The sequence below is a fragment of the Bos indicus x Bos taurus genome, chromosome 27 (assembly GCF_003369695.1).
Source record: "Bos indicus x Bos taurus breed Angus x Brahman F1 hybrid chromosome 27, Bos_hybrid_MaternalHap_v2.0, whole genome shotgun sequence".
NCBI classification, from domain to species: domain Eukaryota; kingdom Metazoa; phylum Chordata; class Mammalia; order Artiodactyla; family Bovidae; genus Bos; species Bos indicus x Bos taurus.
Window position 1 is genome coordinate 19,972,695 of NC_040102.1, and position 12,823 is coordinate 19,985,517.

General features: G+C 36.2%; 1 protein-coding gene across 1 annotated transcript in view; it reads right to left on the reverse strand.

Moving 5' to 3' along the window:
* Positions 1 to 2,054: 2,054 nt before the first annotated feature.
* ZDHHC2 (zinc finger DHHC-type containing 2) overlaps positions 2,055 to 12,823 on the reverse strand; it is a 67,625-nt gene continuing 56,856 nt past the window's right edge. The window contains exons 11-13 of the mRNA XM_027530132.1: positions 9,783 to 9,895; positions 7,499 to 7,573; positions 2,055 to 4,500 (exon numbers count right to left, since the gene is read on the reverse strand). Of these exons, the coding sequence (XP_027385933.1) occupies positions 7,533 to 7,573; positions 9,783 to 9,895 (154 nt within the window). The 3' untranslated portion in view covers positions 2,055 to 4,500; positions 7,499 to 7,532. The remainder of the gene's footprint in view (positions 4,501 to 7,498; positions 7,574 to 9,782; positions 9,896 to 12,823) is intronic.

A 12,823-nucleotide genomic window follows, 5' to 3' on the forward strand; every position in this document is an offset into this window, starting at 1 on the left:
TCAGGCTTGAACTCCTTACATTGTTAAACCTTCCCTGGAAGATGCAACACAAATCAGTTTTCATGAACCATAAAATAATACTGTCCTTTGTGAGCAATGAGGAGCTGTTTTAGCATAAAAGAGAGTTTAAAGTCACTTATCAAAGGCCCCTTTTGGTTTAACTGGTACTTAGAAATAAGAAAAAAATATTATATATATATAGCACATTGCTCTTCTCCCCCAAATGTAAACTACAGAAATACTGAGTATTGGCTATGACAAGAATATCAAAGGTCTATGTTTTGGCATTGTCACCGGTTTTGTTTTTGCTGTCAACTCTCCTGTGGTGAGAGGGTTGCAAGTGATTTAAATTGTTTTTATTGGCATTGGCCAGACTTTGATTTGAACTTTTTGTTGGTAAAGAACAATTAAAGGGTGTCACAGAATGAGCTCTTAGTAACCTAGACTGCATTATGGACAAGAATCCTCTTTACTTATATCCCTTATGGACAAGAATCCTCTTTACTTACATCCCTTTTTTTTTTTTTGGAAGATCCTATTTCAGAGCCTCCTGCTACACTGAAGATCAGGGTAGATACACAGGGAGATAGCTGTGTATCATCCACAGGAGTTCCTTTCAAACTTGAGTTCAAACTACTCCAACTCGTCCCTTCAGTGCTGTCCACTTGATACAAATCAGGACACTACTGTAAAAGAATAACATCCATTCTGGCAAAGACAAGAGCAAAGTGCAGGGTTTGGACCATTAACAAAGTGTAACAGTTGCCTGTGTTCTGTAGCAAAGATTTTTTGGTAGTAAGTTCTAAATCTAATAAAGGAAAAGACTGTTGGATTTTAAGATCAAGATTTTTGCTAATGTTAGAACATAATGCTTTTAATAAGTGACATGATCAAATTGCTAAAGTTTTAATAAAAATTAGAATCTGTTAATTGTTACCAAGACAAAGTAAAAAAATTCCAGTGGTATCTCTGTAAAAGAGGAACACGTAAGGTATGTAACACAATCCGCTTCCACAAGTAAGAGAAAGTGCTTCTAAACTGGCCATGCTATGCTCAGTCGCTTCAGTTGTGTCTGACTCTTTGCAACCCCACCAGGGGGGCAGCCCAACAGGCTCCTCTGTCCACAGGACTCTCCGGGCAAGAATACTGGAGTGGGTTGCCATTTCCTTCTCCAGGGGATCTTTCCCACCCAGGGATCTGTCTCCTGCATTGGTGGGTGGGTTCTTTACCACTCGCGCCACCTTGGCCAAGTAGGTGGAAAAGGAGTGCATGCTGTTAAAATATTTGGGGTTACTTAGAGCAGTTTTCCACAGAAAGATAGATGCGGAATATCTCTATCTCCACTACAGATACATGTTACTAGTGAAAATCCATTGTTGAAATGTTACTTCAACCAAAATGTAAGCAGATCAGGATTTGTGGTCTGTGGAGACAGGTGGGATGGTCATACTCAAGGATGCCTTCATTTCGGTTTACTGTGTAAGTGGATTTGCGTTTAACTTTTACAAGTTTGGTATATGTGGGTTTTTTTTTTTTCTTAAATTCAGAGTTTTATAAGTAAATATGTGACAGTAATTGTGTACCATAATATATACAGTGTAACTTCAGAGTTGGCCCAGCATGATTATGTGTACTATTTCAAAATAGGGAAAACTTGCTAGGTGATAACATAAATGGAGTAACAGCTTTCTCACAGGTTTTCTTGAAGCATACATCACATGATTCCTAGCTTAATTTTTTATGAACGTGTTATAAGACCTTATGATTGTCCTAGTGAAGACCGCTTTTGTCAAACATGCTGTATTTCCAGCAGCTATCTTTTGAGTACAGTGTACTCGAATATCATAGTTTCTTTCTAATTGTCCTCAGACTCCTTTAACAACTAATGAGTAATCACCTCATCTTGTTATCCGCCTCTTCTCAAAAGACCTATGTTGTAACCAGGCTGTTGACATGAATTTCGCCTACAAGTATCTCTGGTAGACAATTAGGAAAAGTGTATCTTTAAAACAATTTAGATTGTCAGTGCAAAGGCAATTTCATATAGACAGCTATCAAAGGTGATCAACCAGACTTTATTATGATATAACAGGAGGGAATTCATAGATAAGCACTTACTTGAATGTCTCATCATTGTATTTAGATGCAGTTTCTCTTTACCTTTGAAAGAACAAACCTTTCACCGCACAATGGCAACTAGTTAATGTCTATGAAGCATTTGTACAATATTTTTAAATGAAAAAATTCTTAAATATTGATGCCTATATGATATAATCTCTAAAAACAGGAAAAATCAAAATAATTTAATGGACTCTCAGGACTTATACTTCAAGTGTCTTCAAATTTGAGCTAAGCAATTAAGTTTTTTAAAGTAAAGTGTTGAAAGTGTTTTTAAGGTACAATTTTATAAATATATACAAAACGTAGGTCTATTTGATGCTCTGTTCACTCAGGTAAAATTTATACTACATATCTAATGAGATATGTCGTCATCTCCAAAAATTATAATCCCACAGAATTAAAAACAAAACAAAAAACCCTTTAAAAATTAGTCAATGTATGAAACCAAAAAGGGAAACTTTACAACTTAATGAGAAAGACTTTATTTTAAAAAATGTTTCCATATCTGATTCTAATGTGTATTGACTTATGTATTTCAATAATTACATGAAAAAGCTAAAGCGGGGATTAAAAGTACTCTAGCAAGGTAAAGAATTAAAATACCACTTCCCCCTCTAGTTTCTAGTTTGACAGGAGGGGATGCCTAACAGAATCCTGTCTATAAAAACAGCTCTAGTACTGTGCTTTGAAAAAAATCTGGCTGCATATAATTCTTGATACATTATATGATGCTCTTGCCCTTAAGACTTCTGGCACTTCAGGTAATGGAAAATGATGACCAAATGCTTTAAGATAAAAGTAAGAATGCATCATATCTTCTGAGTTTTCTTTAAGTAGATTGTCATCAAAATCTTTCACTTTAAAGAAAATCTGAAAAAGACCACCATCCTATTGCTCAAAGAACTGCACTCAAATGATTTATAAAATGGACTGGTTCTTTCATAAAGTCACTGAATATAAAACATCATACTTCTAGCAAGGATGAGTGAATTCCAAGGATATGTTACTCCATTATCTTCTTGTCTTCCAGTCTACTTTGTGCTGAATTTGTCTAATTCAGATTTTGAAAAGTTAATACCACTGTCTCTTTGATTAAATACCAGTTCCTTAGCTGTGTAGTCTTAAAAGGTAATCTGCTTTAAATCCTCAAAATCAGTACCAAAAAATGTATACAGCATAATCTAATTGCTAACATTTACAAAACTTGCACTTCACCAAATTAAAAAAGAATAAAATAAGACTTAAACAGTGCATACAAGGCACAAGAGCTTCTTAGTATATTTACTGAAGCTGAACATTTTGGCATCAACAAACACACCACTTTAGTTTCTCTTAAACTCAGTTTCCAAACAGCATACCATTTAGTTCATATTGAACTAAATTACCAAAAGTATATGATTTTTGCTTGATGATTTGCATAATTTAATCTTAATAGGTATTTACGTAGTTTAACTGTCATACTTCTGATGAGAGGACAAAGAAATAATAAAGATATCAATGGAGGATTAATCTATTGCCCCATCAGAATTCTTAACAAAAAATCATTATGTCTGCTATGTTCAATAGAAGAAATAACCTAAAAAGAGACTTAAAAGCCAAACCCCAAAAAGAGTATCATAAACCAATCTTCATAATTGTTATTACAGAGTTTCACCCATTTTCAGATAATTAAAAGAGATGAAAAATATATTGCTGATGTAATAGAAATGTATTAAATCTGACAAAGATTTTCTAGCCAGTTGAGCTCAAGCTTCAATTATCATACTTCTTTTCCAGCAGGCAAAAAAGGCTAGAAATAAAGTCTAGCAAGAAAAAAAAAAGGATGGTCATCTTCAACTTCAGGCCACTTGAAATTTGTAATGAATTCATAGTTTTTATAGTTCACACAGTCTGAGGCTGGATTCTTATCGGAGAGAGTAAACAAGTCTCATCTGCTACCTCCACACTCTCGTAGGTAACTAACAGGTTTTATGAATAAAGCTTATCATTATAATGCGATGTGACATCTTTTAATCTCAGTATCTTAATAGTCTCAAATTTTCTGAATCAGAAAATCAGAGGATCAATGGGCTTCTTATGTGATACATTGTGCTACCCAAATAGCTGGGTGAAAACTGGCCCATGAATTTATTCCAAGTTTTTATGATAGGTATCTTTGTCCTTGATTCATAAACCATAACTACTTTTAATATTTAAGAAGAATTTGTGTTAGTTGAAACAATCTGTATACTGGAGTAAAAATGTGTTATGTTTTAAAAGCAAATGCTGAGAGAACTACTCAATTCACGTTCTGCACACCCAGCCAAAGGGGATGGGAACAGCTGGCTAGAGGTGCCTTCCTGGGGGAAGCCTCTTCTATCCATCGACAGCATTCATTACCTTAGGAGGAAAGAGGAAACGTCAAACTCTTGTGTTAGCTCTAAAAACACAAACAAAAAATTAACCAACTCATTCATTGTTTGTTGCAATAACATCTCTCATTCAAAACTAAAAGTTTTCTATACTAGAAGGCTCATTAGATGTGTTCTTGAATATAGATAGACCTTTACATGAATTCTTCTTAACCTATAATATATTCACAAGACCAGAGGACCCTGTTATAATGCAGGGAATGCAGATGCTGACTCAGGAAGTCTAGGGTAAGATCCACAACTCTGCATTTCTGTTAAGCTGCAGGTGCTGTCAATACTTCTGGTTTGGGGCCCCAGTCTGAGCTACAGGGCTCTATGTTCTTAGTTTTGAGGCCAGTAGGAGTTCAAGTGAGTTGTTAGAGGATTTAGGAAAATAATTTTGAAATTTCATATGCACAGGAGCACAGCATTTTAAACTTCTTATTGTATAAGAGGGAAGAAAGTTGGGCAGGCTGTTTAATCTATACTTTAGCATTATTATGGATTTAGGCACATTTTGACTATTTGGAAACTATGCTGAAACAAAGAAACATTTTACAAAAAGGCCACAGGTTATTTACTAATATAGTTCAAAAAGAGACTACAAAAATAACATTTAGTAATACAGTTAAATATCACATTATCATTCAGTATAAATGTGTATTAAAAGAACTGCAAGTCTGAGGTGTAAAGCAGGAAAAACTTTAAAAAACTATTTGGATAATCAGCTACCTTAGGAAAGTTCTTCTTTTTTTTTAAAGACACATTTTACTGGCACTGGTTATGCCAACATGATGAAAAACATTACATCAAAAAATCATTTGTTTTCTTTTACATCAATACAGCTGATTCATATTGCAGTTGGGTTTTGTGACCATTACTGTTATATATCCAAATGTAATAAAATCAAGTTTCTGTGAGATTTTAAATTTCAATGATGCTATTTTATCACCCAATTACCAATTATTTAGAAACCACTATGTCTCTAGTCCTGCAAAGAGTTGAGCATAATGATGAACAAACCCAACTCTGATCTTGTCAAAATACTTGGAAATCTACCTGATTTACACACAAAGTGACATTACTATGGTAAAGCTCATAAAATATTTAACCAGATGACCTCACAATCAATGGCAATTATAGCTACTTCAACATACTGTAAAAAAGAATCCCATGAAACTTTGTCTGCTTTACGGAACTATGTTTTGTAAAATGCTTTGTTTGTGGTATTAATGATTCATTGTATAATCATAGTTATATTTTAAGAATTATTTCCAGAAATCACACTGTCTCTTTGCTAATTACCCCAACTAAGAATGTTACAATTTCACTTTCCTACATACTTACAGGTTCCCCACTGGCCAGTGGGTAAAGAACCCACCTGCAGTGCAGCAGACACAGGAGACAAGGGTTTGATCCCTGGGTTGGGAAGATCCCCTGGAGAAGGAAATGGCAACCCTCTCCAGTATTCTTGCCTGGGAAATTTCATGGACAGAGGAGCTTGGCGGGCTACAGTCCACGGGATTGCAAACAGTCAGGCACAACCGAGCACATGACACTAACCATAGTTACAATCAAACAGATCTACAATACCATCATGCAGAGTCATCCAAAACCAAAAATGCTGGCCCACTGGCACCCAGAACTGCCTGGCTATTCATCAAAACCGAAACCGAGCAAAGTGAAAACCAGAGATCCATGAAGTACTTTGACACAAATGACTGTTTAAGCTGCTACTCTTGCTAGGTCACAATTCTGTAAGTAGAGAGTTATCTTGATAATTTCAATGTTCAATGCTTCATATTTTTTAAAATTTGACTTATAAATGTATTAATTTTTGCTATACAGCAAAGTGATTCAGTTATATGTGTGTGTGTGTATATACATACATTCTTTTTCATATCTTCAATTATGGTTTATCAAGGATATTGAATATAGTTCTCTGTTCTATACAGTAGGATGTTGTTGTTTATCCATCCTATATATAATAGTTTGCATCTGTTAATCCCAAACGCCCAGTCCTTCCCTACCTCATCTTGGCAACCACAAGTTCAGTTCTTCATATTGTTTATTGCTTGCTTGCTTGGTCACTCAGTCATGTGTGACTCTTTGCAACCCTTTGGACTGTAGCCTGCCAGGATCCTCTGTCCATGGGATTCTCCAGACAAGAATACTGGAGTAGATTGCCATTTCCTTCTCTAGGAGATCTCCTTGACCCAGGGATTGAACTCACGTCTCCTATGTCTCCTGCATTGCAGGCAGATTCTTTATCCACTGAGCCACTAGGAAAGCCCATTGTTTATTGTAGCAGTACATATAATTGTTTATTTTGTTAATCTATTTATGGCTTGGTTCCAAAGAGGACATTTTTGGAGCTTTTTCTTAACTGCAGGCTCATAAATAGATTTTGCTTTAAGGAAACTGATTTGGAATTACAGGTTTAAAAAAATTATAGGTTAAAGAAAATGACTTGGAACACCGATTATTTTAAGGGTGACACATGCTCTGGGGTCCTACTATGACTAAAAATAAGGACGGGAGAGATCTGCGCTAACAAGCTATAATTGTCTTATATTTTAGACCCAGTGAGATCCAGCTAATGGGTGGTCATGAATAAGACCGCTGGATATCCTGAAGGAAAGGAAAAAACAAAAAACTGCAAGATCCTATAAAATGACAAGACAATTGTCATTTTATGGTTCAATAAAAATTGTCATTTTAAAGTTCAACATTTTAGGATCAATTCTTGCTATAAAAATGAATTCTGTTCATCAACTTTTATTAAGTTAACCAAATAACTAGCTAATATTGAAGCTAGATCTATATTCAAAGGTCTCTTGTATGACTGATACAATCCCAAGGGTCTGCTAAGACATCTTCTATTTGAGTTACTCAAAAATAAATGTTTATGGAAACTATTTGCCCAAAGAGAGCTAGTAAGTGATTAAAACTATAAAACATAATAATAAAGGAAGAATTTTCCTTACTTTCATGAAGTATGAGTACATTTTGTTAGAAGAGTTAAGTCTCATTCTCCATGGTCAGTGCAGGATTGCTCATACCTTTAAGAGAAAACATAAGTTAGCAATTTTTGTGGGTGCTGCTTTTGAATAAAAAGGCACAGACTTGTTTATTCATCCATGAATCCCACCAGTGTATTGCCAAAGTTATCCTGTACATATTATGAGTGTTTACAAGATGGTTATATAGAAACAAACACACACATACACACAATACAGTCAGCCACAACCAGCACTCCCAAAATAGCACTTTTAAAAAGTGTATACACCTGAGGAAGTAGGAGGTGTGAATAAAATAATGTAAAATATGCTGAACCTCACACTTCTCACATTACCTTGAATCACTGTTTTCTAATTATTTATTCTTGTCAAACTAATCTTTGAGCCTTTTCTCATCTCACCATTCTCATATTTCTCTTCTTTCTTTTACACCATCTTTTAAACAATTTCTAAATTCATCTATCAAAGTAACGGAAAATTAATCTACCATGTCCCCAGATTAACAGCACATAGAAACCAGAAAATCACCTGTATGCTAATGTAGAACTATAAGGTGAAATATGAATCTGTTCTGAAAGGGAGTTTTCTGTCTTTCTACCCTCCAAGTATACATCACTTCTTTGCCTCTAAGGAAACTGAGAGATTCAAAGGGCAAATAGAAGACATCAATTTTGTTTGGATAAATACCTAATCCCTCCCATATACTGAAAAATGGAATGGCATGTTTGATGGGGCTCTTCAGAGGGAATGTACATTCCTTAAGAACAAGGCTAATTTTAATTTATGTGTATTTTTTCATACCATTCAATATGTCAGTATGTGGCATGTCTACTTAAATTTTAAAACTTCACTTCTTTCTTTTAAACTCTTTAGTTCCCAAATTAAACATTTTTTTCTTTTTTTATTTGTATTTGATTAAATATCATATTTTTAAGGCCTGGTGATATCAGATGTTTTCAACATTCCTGCAGGATAATGTTCAAATGCGTTGTTTCAGTTTTATAGAGAAAGATAGAGAATTCTTTGTTCAAGGCTAACACAATATTGTAGAGCACTTGTCCTCCAAAAATTGTATTTTGTTTTATACATCTCAATATTGTACAACTATAATTAAAAAAAAATAGACCTTAGTGCCTTAATTGTGGATGCATGGCTTTAAACTTGGAAAACCCCAAATACATACACACCCCTGCATGTGTCACCACATGTCTTGTTTGATACTTAACAACCCTGAGAATTAAGTAGTATTTTAAAGATGAAGATGCTAACTCTAAAGGAGGCTAAGTAACTTAACAAATGCCCCACACTGATTAGATGCCCAAACTGGGATTTGCTATCAGCTCTGTCTGCCTTCAAAAACTTGCTTGTTCTTTGCCAATAAACCATATTGACCCAAGTAATCAAAAGATTAAAATCAACAATAACCAGAGAACTGTGAGTGGGATATGAAGAAATAACAGGTAGCTAAAAGTTATTGCAATTCTATAATGGCTTACTTCAATATATATCCAATATATATCGGATATATATATGCTGCTGCTGCTAAGTTGCTTCAATCGTGTCTGACTCTGTGCGACCCCATAGATGGCAGCCCACCAGGCTCCCTCGTCCCTGGGATTCTCCAGGCAAGAGTACTGGAGTAGGTTGCCATTTCCTTCTCCAATGCATTAAAGTGAAAAGTGAAAGTGAAGTCGCTCAGTCGTGTCCGACTCCTAGTGACCCCAAGGACTGCAGCCCACCAGGCTCCTCCGCCCATGGGACACTCCAGGCAAGAGTACTGGAGTGAGGTGCCACTGCCTTCTCCATATTGGATATATATATCCAATATATATTCAATGTATCCAATATTTTGAAACTAGATAGAAACTTTCAAGTAAAAACCACATTAATTTGAGATCCCTTTTAACAGATACTTTTCAACCTTCTGCCTGCACTTACTGTACTCTCCCTCATTTTAAAATAAATTATATTTTGAGTTTATCATTTTATTTAATACATGGTAATAAAGATTTGGTTCTCTAAACCAGAAAAAAAGTAAGGTAAATCTATCTTTCACAAAATGGTTTTTTACAGCTTCCAGACATTAATCAAAGCATTTCACAAATGGTTCTTTGAAAATAATTCTGTATTTACAATGGTCTTCTGACTCCAAAATAAGACATATTCTACAGGTAATAAGAATTAAAAATGTTCACTACCTTCACCTTTTAAAACTAAAATATTTCAAAACAGCCACACAGCATACCCTTACCAGCTTTGCCTTTCCCTAGGCTTGTGCTGTTCTCCGTCCAAGATTGAGAATCAGTAAGAAGGTGGCTCTGGGACTCTCTCAGTGGCTTTGCAGGAAACTGATGGTTTTCAGGACTGAAGAATAATTATTATTATGATCATCAGGTTAACTCTTGATCATATTTCTTAAAGGAAGTGAGTATTTCTTAAAGGAAGGAACTCAAACCACTCGTGGTGCAAGGCGATTGTAGGAGTTACCAAGAGGACTTCGGGGAAGCAGGACCAAGGCATTAAGTCATACTGACTCGCAATGAAGAAAGTGTTCTTGCCTCAGCTCTCTCCTTTCCTCTGAGTACAATATGATGACAATCCTTGACTTTGGCAAATCTCCATTATTAATACACAGAAAAAGCCTCGGCCTCCAACTTTAGCAGGTAAAGGAATGTAATTAGAACTTACCAGGATTTTATTATTGATTTTAAGTTATATTTGATGCCAAATTATACTAGTTTCTCACTGATGACAGTGATATAAAGTTTGGTTTAAAATAAATAACATTTCATTTAGATTTTAAAACATTATTGGCACAGAAACTATTAGTATATTTTTTATAACACATCAAAATAGTAATTATAATAATATTAAAAAGAAAAAAACTACTTAAAATTTTTCCAAGAGTAATTTCACATATTTTAGTTGACTATAACTATTATATTTTTTTAAAGGATATGCCTTTTCTCCTTAATAATTACCTCATCTCTAAAATTTGAGATCATTTCAATTTTGTGCTGCTCTAATAAATCCCTTATTAAAATTCTGGAAGAAAACTTTAAAAAAGAAAATCGTGTCTCCTATCTATATGAAAAATGTCTTTTACACTAATTCTTATTCGTTCTCAGGAAAGGGACCATAGACCAGGTATAGAAAAGTAGCTAAGTCCTAGTTTAGGGACTCCTTGGAGAGTCATTACTGCAACAGGACTCTTTTTTTTTTTTTGCAACAGGACTCTTAACAAACAGCAAGGATGTATTCATCGAGCAATACTCATTGAAGTACCTAGTATATCAATGAGCAAAGTCTTTGATCTAATTGAGGAAGGAGAAGAATAAATATATAATAAATCCAGTGAGATTAACAGCTCTGCCAACAGTAAAAGGCAATATAAAGGGAACAGAGGGGCAGGCTGCTATGATACAAAGGGTTTTCAAAGATGACCTCTCCTGTAAAGAGCAGAAAGTGAACTGAAGGCACAGACCATTCAGATATCTGGAGGAGGAACTTTTAGGAAGACGAACTGACAAGTGCAAAGCCACTAAATAAGCAACATGCTTGGTACATTTGAGAAACAGCAAGATCTGTGTGTCTGAGGACTGTGAGCGACGGGAAAGAGGTAAGGCATTACACTGAGAGGTGTCAAGGGCCAGATTAGTCAGGACAAGGGAAGGACATTCACTAGCTGGAGTGGGGTGCCATTGCCTTCTCCGATTCTGAGCAGAAGAGTGACACAATCTGATTGACACTTTAAAAGGCTCACTCTCTCTTTTTAATGGAGAATAGGGTGGCGGAGGGCAAACGTGGAGCCAGAGTCCACGTGAGAAGTGACAGATGGACCAGGACAGCAGGCCTGGAGGTGGCGAGAAAGTATCCAGGTTATGCGTGTATTTGGAGGGGACGTCTGACAGGATCTGCAACGTACAGGGTGTACAGGGTGCCCAGAGAGAGGAATCTAGGCGACCCCCAAGTTTCTGCGCTGAGCATCTGGGAGAATGGAAGTCATTACTCATGAATATGAGAGAACAAAGGAGAATCAGGTTTCAGTGGGGTGAGGGGTAGGTGGCTTGGAATCAAGAGTTCTGCTTTGCACCTGTTCAGCTGGCGATGACTTTTATGTGGGCACATTATGTAGACAATGACGTATACAACTCCAGAGTACACAAGGGGAGACACGGACTAGGCACAGAAAATGTATATGGGCCAATCAGGGGAAATTACAGGATTCTGTAGAAGAAACTTCAGCTGTCAAAAGCCAATCTCAACATTTAAAGGAAAGAGAGGGCCAGAGAGGTTACCTGACCTTGTCAAGACCAACCCGATGGGTAATAGTGCCAGAATTAGGATTTCTCTCCAGGCTCACTTAGTAGGAGGCGGACTATATCTAAACCCCAACTAGTCTTAACCAAAACCACTTAACATAGTATAAAAAAAAATAGGCTTCAGCTCTGTGAAATTTTCAAGCCCAAACTCAGGGCCAAGTAGGACTATGGTGCCTTTGAAAGGCCCATGTGACACACACGTTAACTGGCAGGCACATAACTCACTCTAGGGATGGGGTTGGTAAATAGGTTTCATCTCGTGACAATTTCAGGTGATTTTGTAGTGGCTGCCAGGATCACTGCCTTAGAAAGGATTCTGGGGTCACATCAGGTTCCACGGGAGAAAGTGTTGTAAGCAGTAAGAAACTGCTTGGGAGGAGGGTGCCGTGAACATGGCATCCAATACTGAGGAAACATGATAGCTCATGTTTCTGTTAGTGGCTTTCATTTAAAAATTAGAGGTATTGTCATATTAAAAAAAATCTGTCTTAAACATTTAAAAAAGTAAGTGGTTCTACTTAAAACTTCATATAGAACATTTTTTTAAGAGCATTTTGAAATGTTTAGATCGTTTTGTCTTTTGCCAGTCAGAATCCAATTTCAGGCCTTCCTCAAATGCTTGAGAGGTTGGAACCAAAAGAGATGCAAAACAGTGGTCAAAAGTCCAGAAAATAAATTTCCTAGATTCCTTCCTTTCTATTCCCACAGAAATGGCTCAGATCAAGCTTAGAGGTCTTTAAAGAGGACCAAGAATATGGCGCCCACTGCTAATGGGGCTGTCAATCCGATGTCTGGGATTCCATTCATCTCCAAGGGCCTGGTCCAGGCAGGGAAGGTCTTTTGATTGCCAAGAGGAAAGGCCCAGTGGGTCAGAGGCAAAGCAACCCTGGCAGCTCACATGATCACAAGTGGGACTAATTTGGACTTACACTGTACTTTTTTTTTTTTTAAGCACCACATTAAAAAAAAA